This window comes from Camelus bactrianus, chromosome 2 (genome assembly GCF_048773025.1).
Source record: "Camelus bactrianus isolate YW-2024 breed Bactrian camel chromosome 2, ASM4877302v1, whole genome shotgun sequence".
Taxonomy (NCBI): domain Eukaryota; kingdom Metazoa; phylum Chordata; class Mammalia; order Artiodactyla; family Camelidae; genus Camelus; species Camelus bactrianus.
Genome location: NC_133540.1, coordinates 101,906,738 through 101,923,516, shown reverse-complemented (window position 1 = coordinate 101,923,516; position 16,779 = coordinate 101,906,738). Strand labels below are relative to the sequence as shown.

The following is a 16,779-nucleotide window of genomic DNA, read 5'->3' as shown; positions in this document are numbered from 1 at the left end:
AGTTAAAAGTAAAAGAATGGAAAAGACATACCATATGAACACTAAGCAAAACAAAGTTGAAATCACTATATCTAATAGATTTAAGACCAAGGAATCTCACCAAGGAGATAGAGGGATAATTCATAAAAAAGGGACTCAAAAAAACCTGCAAATCTACAGACTCAATAATATATTCCAGCTGGCCTCATACTGAACCAAATTTCTGTAAATAAGATTTGAAAACAGAAGTTAAGCCTCCACCATACCAAACGAACTATCACTAACACGGCTATGATATTTTACAGTCAGGGAACAAAAACAGCCCAAGAACCAAGTCGAAAGAATTATATACAAGACAAACAGATACCCTTGTTATTTAAAAACCTTGGTAAGATTTCCTACAAATACAAACAATAATCTAGAATATTTATTAATATTTCATATGGAAAGCAAAGAATATGCCTGAATATTTGAGGAACAAGTCAAGATGGCATTTATCACAGGCCCAAAAAAGGAAAATTCAAGAGAATTTTAAAATCAGTTTTCCAAGCTTATTACCTTTCTCCTACACTGATGCTTCTGACAGTCACGCATCTTAACACACTTAGTTTCACACAGGTAAGATTTATGACATGGCATTCGCTTTGTATGCTTTCCACAGCGACAATGCTTTTCCACTTCCTGGAAGAATCAAATAATGCTATTAAAATTGACGTTTGTTGACATGATTTTTTTTCCACATTGCAGTCTCTATAATTACAAAAAATGAAAGAGAAAAGTTTTAAGAGTCTTTTGTATGAAAGACTTTAAAAAAAAATAAAGCTGAATTTCCTAAGACATTTATTTGTATTACTTTATTCCAAAAAGACTTCATGGAATTTCCATTATTAAATTTAGTAAGAATTTGAAATTAAATAGTAAAATAATATCATACATTAAAATCCTTTACATCTAGTTACACCAAAACAACTGCACATCTAATTTCAGTAAAACAAGAAAACTGGATTACCCAGCAGTATTTCAAAACCAAAATGGCATCTAGGCCTTTTTTTTCCCCATCATCACTAGGCCTAATTCATCACTGCTCTGAATGTCTTCTGGGAACAAACAACCCCTCACCAGACTGAAAATGACAACATTCAAACTTTCATCAGGCAAAACAAGAAAAGGTAATTTCAGATTTAATTACTGGCATACTCTCCTGTTTCTTCATCATAAATATTAGGTCATGACATAGATGTTTATGAAAACAATTACAGAACAATCCCATTTGACATATTATGACAGACAGCTCTTAAGAGTAATTATTACAGGAGATTACTAACTTGTCTGCATGTTTCACAAGGACCTCGGTGACAACGCTGTGAACATCTGTGGATTCCACATTCAAGTACTTTGTCACAACTATCTCCACAAGTTGGTACATCTTCTGTACAAGGCAAAGAAAACTCTAAAAGCAGACAGAAAGTCAGCATTAATGATAACATTCATTATTATAAAGCCTTAATAATGTGCAATTTTCTTTTGACTTTCCAAAGAATGACAGCTCTTTCAGACTATGAATTTTTGCGTCTACATAATTATCGGTAAAAGTTAACTTTGATGAAAATAATCCCTAATATTTTTCAAGTTTGTATTTTTAAAAAGAAACCCACACATGACAAGTTATCAAACTCAAGGAGCACATTTTTATGAGCTAATTACTTCAAAATTACCTTTCTAAAGAAATAAGACCATGTAAATCACTACAAAAATTTCTATAATATATAGAACAATAAAAAAAAAAATTGCTCTAGGCTCACACAGGCACCTCTCGTCTGTGTGGCCTGCTGCTGTCTGTGGTAGCATACCCCTAATAACCTTTTCCTTCCAAAATAAAAAAATTTGCTCTAAACAACATTATAGGTTAAAAAAAAAAGATCTAGATTTTAAAACACTATGAAACTGAGCTTCAACATAAACATATTATGAAAAATATTGATAATAATCTTGTAAGCAAGTGTGCTGGTACTGATGCAGAGTCAGGACAGTGAACTCCAAATGCAACCCTTTATCTCAAAGTAGCCAAAATTAAATTCACCTATAATCTAATACACAATAATGACAATAGCTTATGATAATGAGGTTTCCTGCATGTGCTGGGCACTATACTAAATACTTTATGTCCATTTTATCATTTAATTCTCACAATTATCTTATAAAGAAAGTACTATTATTGTCCCCATTTAACTTGAGAAAACTGCAGTTCATGAAGGTGGGATCTGAATCCAAATATGCCCAACTCCAGAATCTGAGTTCTTAATCCACTATGCTATATTGTCCTCTCATCCAAATATACAGAAATCTATCAAATTTATATTATTGTTGAAACTACATTATGAACTACCAGAGAAACCTAATTTAATTAGGAAAATACTCTAATTAGCATAAACCCATTAAAGGTTAAAAAAAAGTCTTACTTGACTTCTGACATGGACAGAACCTTTTCCCAGATCGAGGACACTCTCCACAAGCACCTACATGGCAAACCTGCTCACACGTATGATTACCACATGGCAGTGTTTTCCCACAAACCTAAAATAAAATGCAATAAGCACTGATTAAAGACTTAAAAATTAACAAAAAACTCTGTACATGACATAATCATTTCTCACTCACCAATAAGCACTTCTTTATGTTCCTCATATTATTAAGCTTTATAGCTTACAGAGGCATAATATACATTATACTTATATATACATAACAGACATACACACATATGTATACACACACACATTTCTTATGCACCAGAGAGTATATTTTAAAAATATAATAAAGGAAAAAAGAACATACAGTTTCATATGGCCGTTAACCAAAGATTTCCGAAAGGTACTAAAATCATGCCAATTCCAAAACAAACAATCTAAAGAATCAATCTTACTTCCTCAATTGGATTAACTCAAGAAAAGGGAAAAGAGAAGGAGGGAGTGGGGACAGCTAGCAAGAAAGAGAGTACATATGTACTGAATCTGAAATTCAACAAATAGCTGTTAATTTAAAATAAAATTTCCCCTGGTAATTAAAACAATATTAAATTTTAAAAGTCCCCAAAATCATGAATAAAATTCCCCTGAGTTGCTATTCTTCCTCTCCTTTTATTCAACTAAACCTGATTAGTATTTCTAGTTGCTCATTATGCTTTCTGTATACTTCAGTACACATCCCCCAAAATGCACACGCACTTACTTGATCACAGTGCCACAGTGGACTTGCACAGCTTCTTTCAGCTACTTGTTTGCCACAGACACACTTTTGTCTACTAACTCTTGGACAGGGTGGACAACTTCCTAAAATCAAAATGATGAATTAGGACAGAGCATTATAAGAACAATAGACTGCTTTCATTCTTGCTTAAGGTCAGAACACCTAACAGGTATGACCATTTACCTGCATGACAAGGATTTTCACATTTATGTTGTCCACAAAGTAACTTCCGCCCACATGGCAGCTGACAGGACCATTCCTTAGCACTGCACCGACGAGGGATAGGTTTTGCTTTCCTACAGAAACAGGTAGTTGTGACCATCTTTGGACAAGGAGGGCAGGGACCTAGAATCCAATGAAAGTTAAAAAAAAAAAAATCAGAAGCAAAAAGTTAAAATTTTCAGTTCCTACACCTACTGGCATTTTCTAAAGCTTTCCTTACGGATACTTTAAAAGACAATCCCTTCCAATACGTTCCTACATAAATTTAAGTTGAGTTCAACTTCCCCAATTTTTTTTGCTTTAACATAAGAAGAAATAAGCACCCACAAACAATTAGAAATATTACATATAACTCACCTGGATGGCAGAGGAGTAAACACTTATGGCCACAAGGAGGTTTAAAATCTCTCTCGCACACTTGGCCACATGAATGAGGCACAAGCCATGGATCTAAAGGTGGATCTTCCACTTTCCCGCAATAGCAATAGTACCTACTAGGTGTGTCAGATCGTTTGTATTCAAACCTGCATTTTGGACTAGAGAAGAATGAAATTAGTGAAGTTAATCTCACTTTTAAAAGTGGCGTGAGACACGAATATAAATATACTTAATAATAGAGTATACACAATCACTTTTATCTTAATGTAACCTCTGCTCTATCTTTGTATTAGTAAGAAACAAGATTTTACTAAAATCAACTTCAACTATCTCGAACAGCTCTGCCAGATAATTTCCTGAGATGATGAAGGTGTTCTATACCTGCCATGTCCATTAGTAGCCGTTAACCACATATGGCGAGTGAGCACTTCAGACGTGGTTAATACATACAACTCAGGAAGAAATGATTCTCTATTTCATAATTTTTAAACATTCAGATAACCACATATGGCCAGTTGCTACTGTATTACATAATACATATCTAGAATACAGCTACAAAAAGAAAGCAATACTAGCTTTCTACTAACCACCTGAACTTTATATTCTTTCCAATTTTATAAAGCTCAATGTTTTAAAAGTTTGGCTGGCCAGTCTACAAATGAGCAAAATACATTAGCAATAGCAAACCAAAGAAAGAAATCAGGTTATGGGTAGGTAACACAGCAGCAAGAAACATGACTCAAGATCTAGAATTTATGTTAAATAATAACTTAATTAAAAATCACTATTACAAAAAAAATTTAGAATTAAGGGGAAAAATATTTGAACATAAACAAAGAATTTCATATTTCTCAGCAACTAATACAAAATGGATATATTTCAAATGTGCCTAAGTTAAAAAAAAGTTCAAATACTGTTTCATATTCTCTGCTAAAATAGAAAGATTTTTATCTAGCAAGATTAAAATGAAGAAATTTTGTTCCTAGAAGTGTTAACCTTCAGTTCTATTAAATTTGTTTGTAGGTCATAAATCACTTCATTCTCAAAAGAAGTGCTAACCCTACTATCCTCCAGACAAATAAGTTGTTAGTATACTACACTACAAGAACAATTTCACATCATCATTTAAATTTCTTTTGTATCATATACAATATATTTTCATTTTCCTGAGAACATGTTCTGTTTCTAAATAAATGCCACATTAATACTCAGAGTAACCAAAAGATATCTGTTCTTGTAATTTAAAATCAAAAACAAAACACCATGTCTCATCTGGAATTAAAAAATGGAATTTTGTTGGAAGAATTAAAATTTCCTTTACTAAAAGAAAATTACTAAACTTAGATACAAGTGGCTTAAAAGCAACTCACTACACCTTAAAGCTGTCCATCAATATTGAGACTGAATTGTTCCAAGAGACTGGAGAGGGCAACAGGTACAAATCCATGAGTTTTATTTAAAATAACAGCATGCCAACAATGAAATGTAATTATGCCATATCTTGTTTATAAACAAGCAATACCTCAGTAGAAACATGTGTTTTAAAAGTCTGATCTCTAGATAACAACTAATTTTAAAATATTGACATTTTTATCAAGTTCTAGCTTCATCTTGATGAGGAATGAACAAAATGTGTTCTTAACCAGAATAGTCATTTATTTTCTTTCTTAGAAAATGTAAAGCATGGAAAGCAAAGATTATTACATATTTGATTCAATTTTGTCCCTTTTAGACTTAAGAGTGGTGGTTCATTCCTCTCTTAGCTGGTATTTTCTACCCTTGTGGCAAAATGACTACATAAAATAGAAATGAGAACAACAAAGTTGAGAAAGAGCACATTAAAGTTTAAATCTCTAAAATTAAGCCAGAATATCTCGTTTAAGTCTCTATTAAACACTACAATCCTTTCACAAAAAAATAATATGTAATACCAAACTAGTTGATTTTGAAATTTTAAACTGTTTCAGAGAAGCCAATTTTTAATGAAGAGAAAACAAACAATATATCTAAAAGTAGTATTATGAGACTAAACTCAGAACAATAGAAAAAGAACTGAATTTAGAAATCAGAAATCCTAGGCTGCAAATCCTGGCTTCATTTCCTAAGGGTAAGTGAAGTCTGAACATACCATTTTGCTTTCATTAACTCCAATATTCCCATTGGTAATATGGGAATAAAATCACTGACATATGGTAGAAAATTATTTTTGCAAAGTAACTAGTATATCTAAAATGTTTTTTAAAACTACACTACCCACAATTTAACAAATGTATCAGTATTTATGGTAATAGGGGAGGTCTGATGTGGATCCAGGTTTTCTGAAGACTGAATCTTACACAATTTGAGAGCTCTGTTAAGGAAAAGAACAAAATTACAAATAAAAAAATAGTTACGGGGGAGGGTGTAGCTCAGTGGTAGAGTGTGTGCTTAGCATGCACGAGGTCCCGGGTTCAATCCCCAGTACCTCCATTAAAAAATAGTAAGAATAAGTAAAGAAAGAAATAAACCTAATTACCTCCCCCCCCCCAAAAAAAATAGTTACAAAAGTGAATATTAACATGAACACAGAGCTCCTGTAGTTTATCCTTCATTACCTTGACAGTAAGTCTACCCTCTGGGTTGCCAGTATGAATAAAATTTTTATTGTCTTTATTTAGCAAAGATATACTATTTCCACTCCCCAACTCTTTATGAAAATATAATAGAAGTTCAAGATCAAACAATTATCAATAATAAGCCAAACTAATAAAATAAGTGTAAAAAATTTAATAATATTGGGTAATACACACCTGTAGTTCTGAGATATACCAAAGATAAAACTGGGAAGCCTACGATCAAAATTTTAGATGACAGTCTAGTACGATATAACACTAACAGGTACTAAAGGGTAACTAAGGAGCTGTTTTGCAGGGGAAAATACAGAGCCTGAATGATTTATTACTTATCGAAAGGAACTGGTAGTTACACAAAATGTGGGAGACGAGGGTAGGCGTTACCAGGTCCCATACCTTAACAAACCAAACAACTAATTGAAGGCCAAACATGGATAATGAAACTGCCAATAAAGCAATTTATGACATACAATTTTCATTTATTTTACAACTAAATATTCCAACTAAATTAGAAAAAGTTACCAAGGCCAGGGGTAATCTCTCTTTCCAAAATCATCATCCGTCAAAGAAGACACCAGAAACTGGCTGTCTTTAGCCCACTTCTGGATACAGGGCATGTGAAATATACAGAAACATCCTGAACAACTCCAAACCTAAGACAAAGGTAACAGAAATTAACAGTATGCAATGACTTTTCTTTGATAATTCCATAATAGTTTAAAATAAGCATCACACTTATTTTCAAAAACTACCTAAGGATTAAAGAAAAAAGTTTTCCTTCCAATTTAATAGAAGCAATGTTCTTTATAAAAATTAATTTACATGTAGAACATTTTAAAGAAAAATATGGATTATCTAGGTTCATTCAGCTAGAAATACCTACTGCTAAATTCTGGACAGTTTCCAATTTTTTTAATGTATATTTCATACTTAAAAAAATGAAGTCATACTGTACTGATTGATACATACTTTCATAGCCTTTCTTTTAATACAGTATAAGCATTTACTATTATCAAATATTTTCATACAAAATGATATTTATAGCTGTACAGTAGATATCCATGTTGACTTATATACATAATTTAACCAATTTCTGGTTGTTGGACATTTAGGTTATTTCCAGTTATAAATACCACAAGGGAATCTTTAAACACAAATATGTACAAATAACCTCTGTGCCGCCCTATTACATAAAACCTTTAGTCTAGCACTTAATGCTAAATTCTAAAAATTAGGTGAGAAAAAAACTTGAGAATATATATGTAATTTAAGGAATAACAGTAAATTAATTTTTAAAACCAGCCAACATTTCGCTATAACTGATAAAAATCAACTCTCCTTTCGTCATAACATTTTGCATATGTTTAATAAAATCAGACAGAGTATACTGTGTAAGCTAGCAACAGTACTGAAAAAAAGCCAACTTCTTAGTCTGAATTCCCTCCTAATAAAAAGAACTGGGATGCAGAAGTAAGAGGACAAAGTAGGAAAGAGGAAATGCCAATAAATTGTATATTGCTGAGCTGACTACCGCTAAGGGCTGAAGTTTAGTCCTGCTAAGGACACTCTGAAGGACCACGTAAAACATGCCTAGGACCAACCCGTCCCCAACTGCTGACAAAGAGGAGGCTGGGGCACTCACCCCCCAGTTCCCTAGGGTGTAATGTTGCCCCCAGGGGCATTAACTCTGCTGTACTTCTGCACTACAGCTGGACACTGGCTGAGTCAGTTCCCAAGAAGAAAGCACTGAGGTGGAAAAAAAAATCTACACACACAGCAACTGTTAAAGGTGGGACTGTATCCACATGCGGAGGCTATTCATCCACTGCAGCTGAAATCGAACAAACCAATCAGATGTGACTCGGCACCAAAAGTACCTGCACCTACTATGCTATTCCATCCAATGTACGTTAAATATCTGATCACCCTACATGACCGACCCATTTCATCTGACCTGACTGTCTTTCTCTAGGCAACACTGCTGTAATAGCAGTGGATTAATCTGAGGCCTAAATGGTGAATCTGTCAGATTCTGTCATCACTTCCCCTTAATTGCTTCATTAATGCCCTTTTAAATTCACATACATATAACTTCACCATTAGGCCATAGCATCTCTAAGTGTATGAGTTATCTCTGAACCCATCTCTCCCCGTTAACTCCAGCCACTTTCCACAGTGCCTTCAACACTAGCTCACTAACAAACCATAAATGTGTCACTGTTAGGTTTTACTTCCTTGAAGGCGGGGAGCATATTTATCTTTTTTTAAATTGGCTGAAAGTAATGAAATACAGTATATCTAACATTTTAGTACTTGTGGGAATTTCTAAAGTACAGATGCTAAAAATGCTTTACCAAATTGACACATGCATTAAAACTGAAGATATCTGCTTCAGTTATATTAACAGTGCTAAAAATATTGATTGCACATTTAGAGGTATTTTTCATTTAATTATAGATTTCAAAAATGAATTATGAATTCATAAACAAAATTCTCAAATGAAGTATTTTTAAACAAAAATAAGCAAAAAGAGTAATAAATAGCTACATATTGTAAATGCAAAATAAAATATTTGGGGGAGATGCATTAATACAGAGAAGGAGAAAAACTTACTGCTTGGTTTCTCTTCACTGAAGCAATACAAATTAAGCATGTCATAGCCCCTGCTTGAAAAGCTTCATTTACATACTGTTTTGTTCGCTCTAATTCACGTACATCTCCATCTTGAAATTTAAAAATTGAAAACTTCATGTTAAGAAACATCTGAAAATAACACAAACTCACTAGTAGCACTACATTATGTGAGACATGTCTAGCAATATCAATTGCTCAAAATACAGACGAAAAATGAGAAGTTTAAGGAAAAAGCAACCAGTGAACTGCTAACCGGTCACACAGTCCATGTACTACATCTGAAGTACTTGACTCAAAAACAGTTACCTCCGCCCTCTCTCAGAGTACACTTGCTTTTATCACTGCTACAGTCCTTAACAAATTCGGTGGGGGCAGAGACATAGGCAATGGCAGCAAGACGTCAAGTCACAAGGGAAAGCCAACCAAAGAGCAAAGTGAGAGGACCGGAAAAGTCAAAGACAGCAGAGCCATTTAGCCTGAATACAAGCATATGCGTAAGAGTGTGTGTCTGTGTGTGTGTGTGTGTTTGACACATAGCATATTCTTAGTAAAAATCTGCTGAATGAAAAGATTCTGAGGTCAACACAGCATAATAACCTTGTTTCATCAAATTATGTTATTTCTGCTTAACAAAGAAGCATGAACTTCTCAGAAAAAGATTACTAGACTGTATTTTCTTTAGGTAATTATTGAGCATTTACCTGCTAGGCAGTGTACTATTAGTATTTCAGAGAGATTAAATAAGCTACCTTAATTTTCATTTTACGGATGAGAAAACTGAGGCTCAGAACACTGAAGTAACTCCGTGTGCCTCCAAAGTGAACCGTCCTAACCACTATGTCATGAAGCAGCCAAGGGTTACAACAGGAGGGTGCAAGAAATAACAGCACAACGAAAGGCAGGAAAACTGCCCAAGAGCACACGTGACACCAAAAAGACAGTAATCTGAGTCACTTTAGTGTAAGAGAAATACACCTACAGGCCTTCAGTACAATAAAGATTATTTGCTAGAGGTTGACTGAGTCTCCGAGGAAAATAGACAAATGGCATAAACTATCACTAAGTACAGGCAATAAAATGGTTCAAACCAAAATTTAAGCTACCAAAAGAAAATTAATAGACCTTGATAATTCTTTACTTCCTATGACTAAGTAAGCAAAACACTTATAAAAACTTGCTCTACCATAATATAAATACAAGTATAATTAAGGATATTAAATAAAATATACATAAAACCACTCCCAAAGCTATAAAACATTATTAAATTATTACAGACAACTGCTTTATTTTAAACAAACATCAAAGTTTGAAGATTATCCTTAAAGGCAGACTTAGTAGTCATACTCTGTGCTTATTTTGCTTTTCGGCACAGCTGGCTCTAACAAACACAAAACATTTTTAAATTGCATCTAATCTAACAGCTAAATGTAAAACAGAATATGAGAGAAAAAAACAGAATATGAGAACAGGATGAATCGGCTTTAATAAAATAAAGTCTAATCTTATGTTTACAATATTTATGCAGGATTTCTTTGAAAATTATATTAAGATTTGGCTGCAGCAATAAAGTACACTGCCCAAGACGTCATGGGGGATAGCACGGCATTTGAAGTCACGCATTTTAAAACGATCACTCTGGCAACTGAAGAAAAATGAGTGTGAGGCCAAGACTAAAAACATTAAGAACCAGTTAAGAGGCAGTTATAGCGGATAAAGCAAAAAACAACCTTGAGCAAGTTAATGTGTCTGTCTCAGTTTTCTCATCTTTAAAATAGTAATAATAGTAATAGTACTATCTACCTCACATGTTTCTTCTGTGGATTTAATTCACATATGAAACAGCTGTAGGGGCCTGAATTAAGATAATGACAGTATGTGGGGAGAGGGTAGGATGGATTTAAGAAATTTAGGAAGTAAAACTCAGCAGGACGTGGTGACAATTAGACTGTGTTGCTTCTAAAAGTCGATGTTCGCGCCAGGATTCCGAAGGAAGGAGTGCTGTGTTTGAGGAGACATCTGACGTGGGCAGAGGGCAGGAGTGGTCGTGAGTAAAACACTCTCATGTCATCCCTGCTCCCAGAGCTCTGGCTTGGGTGGGTGACAGGGGAAACTGTAGCACTACTAATAGAGATAAAGAAAACAAAAGAAGAAATCTTATCTTTCAACATATGTTTGTGTGTCCATGGGCCAGACGGACAGAGATACCTATCAGTAAACTGATCATTCAAGTTTGAATTTGAGAGAAAGATCACAAAAGTATGAAGGCTGTGCTCAGACAGAAAGAATGAAGCTCTCTGGTAAAGTTCTGGTTTTTAATTCACTAACGTGAGATGGGAACCATCTCATTACCCTGGTGTTTATTGCTCTTAAGTCGAGTGATCAAATTTCCTTACTTCGGTAGAGGCATAGAGGCAAAGTACAGAACACAAAGGAACAAAAATCAAAATATTTATGGATTTGATGCAATACAGTATGAGAAAAATTGCCTTCACACTTTAAGATGAAAGCCAGATAAAAAATTAATAAAACTTACTAATGAGAAAAGTTTTCTAAACACTAGTATCACTGAATTTTCTATTTAAAAATAAAATCTGTCTCTCTAGAATGGCTTAAGTGAGGTCTTCCTGAGGCAGGAAACCTGCAGTTACTTTCTATGAAGTCTTCTAAAAACAAGAAATCTCCTAACCTAGAGGTTCCTCTTTATCAACTTTTCCCTGGCTGAGCCAGACTTCTTAGTCAAGCCTCCTAATCTTAATTCCTTGGCAGATATGGCAAATTCCTTGGAAACCTTTTGATGAGGTGTACCTCTGCTCACAATGCCATCAATATACTCAGGCAACAAACAATAATACATGCAAAAATGTTCCTAATAATGACTTTAAGTATAAAATGTGAAAAGTGTAAGAGCCCTTACATTTAAAATAATCTATTTTTACACTCAGTACCAAATACTTCACAACAACATCACTTTGACCCTCTCTCTCATAAACAAATGTGGCTTTAAGAGTAACCCAGATGTGTTATTTACAAAACAGAAACAGACTCACAGAGATAGAATACAAACTTTTGGTTACCAGGAAGGAAAGGGAGTAGGAAAGGATAAATTAGGAGTTCAAGATTTGCAGGTATTGACTACTATATATAAAAAAGGTAAACAACAAGTTTATACTGTATAGCACAGGGAAGTATATTCAACATCTTGTAGTAACCTATAATGAAAATGAATATATATATGAATATGTAAGACTGAAACATGTTATTTATCAGAAACTGACACAACATTGTAAACTGACTATAAAAATAAATAAATTTCCTTTTAAAATAAGACACATTTAACATGATGAAAAAGAGAAAAATGAAGAGCAGATACAGAGGAATATTCAAAGTCCTCAAGTGCAATTAAATCATAACAAGGAACAACCTGACCCCACTCATCTCACAAAGAGCTTTGGCACCCGTCTCCCAGCAGTCTAATGAAATGCCAATTAAACACAAAGGAGGACTTCTAAGGCTGTAAGAGACATTGTCATCCTATTTGCTTTATAGAGGGATTAACATTATACAGCATATAACTCAAATAGTAAAATGTACAATAATTCAATTCTCCAAACAGAAATGCTCATTCTTAAGATGCAAAAACTATTCCACGTAGGGTAAAGGTGTTAGAAAAAGTCAGGAATATATTTTCATTGATGTAAAAAAAGTCAAAATTCAAAAGTACCTGTCTGAGTAGTGTAAGTTATAAATGTATTAGCAACTATTTTTCCTCTTTTTCCTTCCAAATCTTCATCTCCTTCTTCTTCAGATGAAGAGCTAAAGTGTTCTTCAACAAGCTTTTTGGCTGCAGCTTGATTAGCCTTCTTAATTTCCTCAAATTTCTTTTGAGACATTAGCTCTGTTTAAAAGAAAAAAAAGTGAGTTTCACTTCTGCAGAACAATCTCTCAAAAAGCAAGGCATGATGTACCAAAAAGTCATTTTAAAATAAAGTCACCTTTGGTGCATTCTGTTTTACTATCATCCACGGAAAAAGTTATTTTCAAATTTCTTGTCACACAAGTAAAAAGAATTCCACGATAAAAATTTTCACTTTTGTTAAATATTCTGCTAAAGGCAACAAACTGTTCTAGAAACAGAGTGACTAACAAATCAATTTTTTAAATGATCAAGGTATGATAAAGTATCCAAAAACCAGTGATCAACCTCAAAACAAAGACATTAACAAAAATTTAAATGAAATGTTTAAAAGATGAACAGTACACAGTGATTTTTAAGAGATGGGAAACAGACCCATTGTTTACACATCAGAATCAGCAGAGGCAGGTGCTTTTCCACACTATCCTCTTCCACATTACAGCCCAGCCTGGCCTGGCTCACCAAAGACTGTGCACAAACAGTATTCAGTGTATACCCACTGTGTTTACAATCTGCTTCCTAGAAAGCTCACGGACTTTTTGTCTTTATTAAAATGTGGTCACAAAACATATTTATTTAACATAAATCCCACACAAAATGTTGCTAACACAGAAAATGTGCTTCATATAAGTTCGTTTCAAAAAGAAAGTGAAGTTTTGGATTAGTTGTTCTGCTATTCTCTTTAGAACTGTCTGCACTTCTTATTTTGTGACTTGGTTAAATAATAATGGAAAAAGAATGAATTACTTCATAGTACATTCCCACTGAGACTTCAAACTCAAAAGTAAGGACCGTGAGAATTTTCTTCAAGCACTAAGTGTTAATAAACTCTCTGGACAGCAACCATAGCTCAAGAAAAGAGCCATAAACACAACGCATTGTTCTTACTTCATCAAGTGCCCACATTGGTGCCACTTTATGCTCGAAACTGATCAGCCACTACCAATATAAACTTTCTTATTTTAGGTGGTGGATTTGTACTTAATGATATTTTATTTCCTTCATGAAATGTTTTCCTTTTCTTGCTGCAGCCAATTTGGCTGGGGACTATTCAGTATTTCAAGTAAAACTGGAGGAAATTGTACAGGGATCTTTGAGTACTAGGAGAAAAGTAACTGCTATAAGATACATGACTCAAAACTTCACGTACAATAAGACGAGAAATGTCATTATGAGAAAAGAGCCCTCACGAATACATTTTTTTAAAAGGCTGAATTAGATATAATAAAAGCATTCATAACCTGATCAATGGATCCACATAAGATCATCTCAAGCAAAGATGACAAAGCAACCTTCCCACGTATTATTTCTCATCAAATCTCAATTATCCAGTTGGAGGATGCTTGCTTTTCTACTATCCATAAAAACGAAAAAAGTTTCCCAGAACTGTTCACAGGCCTCCATCTTGTACACCTCACCACCACAACTATCATAAACTCAGTAATTAACAGGGTATCACCTAACTTTAAAATTAGCTTAGGAGAGAAACATTCAGAAACTCAATTTGCTCCTCTCCCAAAAAAATATATTTTGAAAAATACATTTCAAACACAACAGTAAAATGATTTCAGGGTTTATTCTTTTAGCCCCCTTCACTCTTCCATTAGTATGGAAGTTAGAGGCAGCTGAGAGCTGTGAGTGCACCCTCAGGCTCCACTAAAACACTGCCTTGGATGAAGGATATTGACAGGCTGGAGGAGGCCGCACCAGATACATCCAGGGAAAGGACGTGAAATCTGTGAATAGGGACCCCAGTCGAAAAAGTCCCACAAGCCCAAGGGCTCACAGGACACAGACAATTAAAGCTACTAAACTGAGGCAATCAAGCGAAGATGGAAGATGACAACTGGCCCCCGAAGTGGGAGACACAAGGTGAAGCGGAAAGCCTAAACACAATCTAAACGGGGTTTCTGCGACTCAGCCCAGCCGACTGCTGCCATGAACAAACTTAGTAAAGCCACAATCTTATTTTACAAGAAAAAATGTTAACCAGATTCTTATGAGATTTTAAAAAGTAAAGAAAAACAAAGAAACTGTTCAGATTGACTGCATCGTGTCAACCAAACCAAAATATGGGATAAATCAGACCCACTCCCACCCCACCACCACCCGGCCACAATCCGCAAAACTTTTGGTCTAGGGATTCGGTAGGCAAAAAGAAAGAAGGATAGACTCCTGGACGGAGAAATAACAAAGATTAATATCAATTAAAATTATGATGAAAGAAGTGTGATGGGAATCGGTCTAGAATGAGGAGGTGCCTGAGAGGTTTGAGAAGTGAGGCCAATGATAAACTCCCGAAGGAGAAGCGGGCAAGGGCGGAGGCAGTTCTGACTAGGAAGTGCCTAAATCTGCATCCAGGTGAGCCCGAGGACGTGGGCCATTCTCACCACTGGCCACGGAAGTCTGCGGCGCTTCCGATCCCGCGGGGCTGCGCCGGGCTGAGCTACCTGCAGCCGCGGCGGTCGCGGCTCCTCCGGGGCTGGCGCCAGGACCAGCAGCGCCCACCGACCCCTTCTCTCGCCCTCCTCCGGCGCCGCGGAGATAGATTCCATTTCCTGAGGAGGGGGCCGCAGTGGCCCGTCCTCGGGCTCGGCCTCGGCCACCGACCACCTGGCGCCAGGAAGCTTCCATCCCTGCAGACGGAAAAAAAAAAAAAGAGAGAGAGAGAGAGAGAGTGGAAGGAGCGTGAGCCCAGTGGTGTCGAGGCGGCGGGGAAAGGGCAGCGGGGGGGAAAGGGCAGCGGGGGAAGCCGGTGTGAGGGGCGGAACGAGGAGGGTCTCCGCCGCGCGAAGACCGGATCTGAAAAGGTCGCGGCCCTCCCTCTCTCTCCCAGAGGGTGAGTCCCCGATAAGCCCAGGGCATTGGAGATAGACTGCAGAGGGAAAGGACCAGGCAGAGAAATGGACTGCGGGGCAAAGAGCATCCAGCACCCGAGAAGAAGAGCCGAGGAGGAGGAAAGCGCTTCCTCGGCCTCAGAGGGAGCCCGGTGACAGGACAACAGCAGACTCACCCCGCGGCTCCCGCCGGGAACCAACTGCAGGAGCAAACCCCAAGAAAAGCTACGTCTCCTTACCGCCGGCGCCAGCCCCCGGCGACTACAACTCCCAGAAGCCGCCGCTCACTGCTCGCAGAACGCGTGGCATCACCGGCCCCTTCCTTATCCGAGACTGACTGTGCGCTGGGTGGAGTGGGGGTTGGGCAAAAAAGCCTCCCGGCGCATGCGCTGATTGAACCATGCTGTCTGAAACTACAATTCCCGGCGTGCACTGGGGCTCCGGCGGGGTTGACGCACAGAGAGGACGCGGGGTGGGGAGGTGGGCGGGCCCTGAGGTGTTCCGGATCCCAGAGGATGCTGTTGCTTCCCCGCGACTGCCCTAAATTCAGCTGGGTATCGGGAGTCTGTCCTGGGGCCATAATTGGCTGTCCACCATCTTTAGCCTTGCCTTCGGGCCTTCAGGAAGTAGGAAATTTTTCTCAATGATCGGAAAAAGCATTTACAAGGAGAACACTTCGGGGTCAGGGTAGAGGGAGGGAAAGCTGAGGGAGTGTTGCGGTAAAGTAGCTGGAGTAGAAAAAGCGCCCTTCTGACTACTAAAACAATGTAGAGAGTAAATCTAACGGCATTATTGTTCACAGTCCTTTATGGTTTACAATATTGTTTTCCTGAAGCAGGCCGATTTTTACCTTCACGGCAGCTCTCTCAAGTAACCTTAATAATGAAAGTAGCTGAGAGCCAGATCAGGTCCTAATTCTTATGACTTCGCTTTTTTCCAGTAAGAGAAAGAGAAAGGGAGA

At 36.6% G+C, this 16,779-nt stretch overlaps 1 protein-coding gene across 3 annotated transcripts in view; it reads right to left on the bottom strand.

Annotated features, from left to right (window-relative positions):
- Positions 1 to 16,208, bottom strand: part of NFXL1 (nuclear transcription factor, X-box binding like 1) — a 48,453-nt gene extending 32,245 nt beyond the window's left edge. Inside the window, exons 1-11 of one of the 3 annotated variants that reach the window (XM_074348374.1) lie at positions 16,058 to 16,208; positions 15,372 to 15,617; positions 12,790 to 12,963; positions 9,048 to 9,157; positions 6,957 to 7,087; positions 3,802 to 3,980; positions 3,406 to 3,567; positions 3,205 to 3,305; positions 2,439 to 2,553; positions 1,305 to 1,429; positions 538 to 660 (exon numbers count right to left, since the gene is read on the bottom strand). In XM_074348374.1, the coding sequence (XP_074204475.1) occupies positions 538 to 660; positions 1,305 to 1,429; positions 2,439 to 2,553; positions 3,205 to 3,305; positions 3,406 to 3,567; positions 3,802 to 3,980; positions 6,957 to 7,087; positions 9,048 to 9,157; positions 12,790 to 12,963; positions 15,372 to 15,615 (1,464 nt within the window). In that variant the 5' untranslated portion in view covers positions 15,616 to 15,617; positions 16,058 to 16,208. Of the gene's footprint in view, positions 1 to 537; positions 661 to 1,304; positions 1,430 to 2,438; positions 2,554 to 3,204; positions 3,306 to 3,405; positions 3,568 to 3,801; positions 3,981 to 6,956; positions 7,088 to 9,047; positions 9,158 to 12,789; positions 12,964 to 15,371; positions 15,618 to 15,994 lie in introns of all 3 variants that reach the window. The other 2 variants (XM_010962593.3, XM_074348380.1) reach the window with 2 other exon arrangements.
- Positions 16,209 to 16,779: the final 571 nt, after the last annotated feature.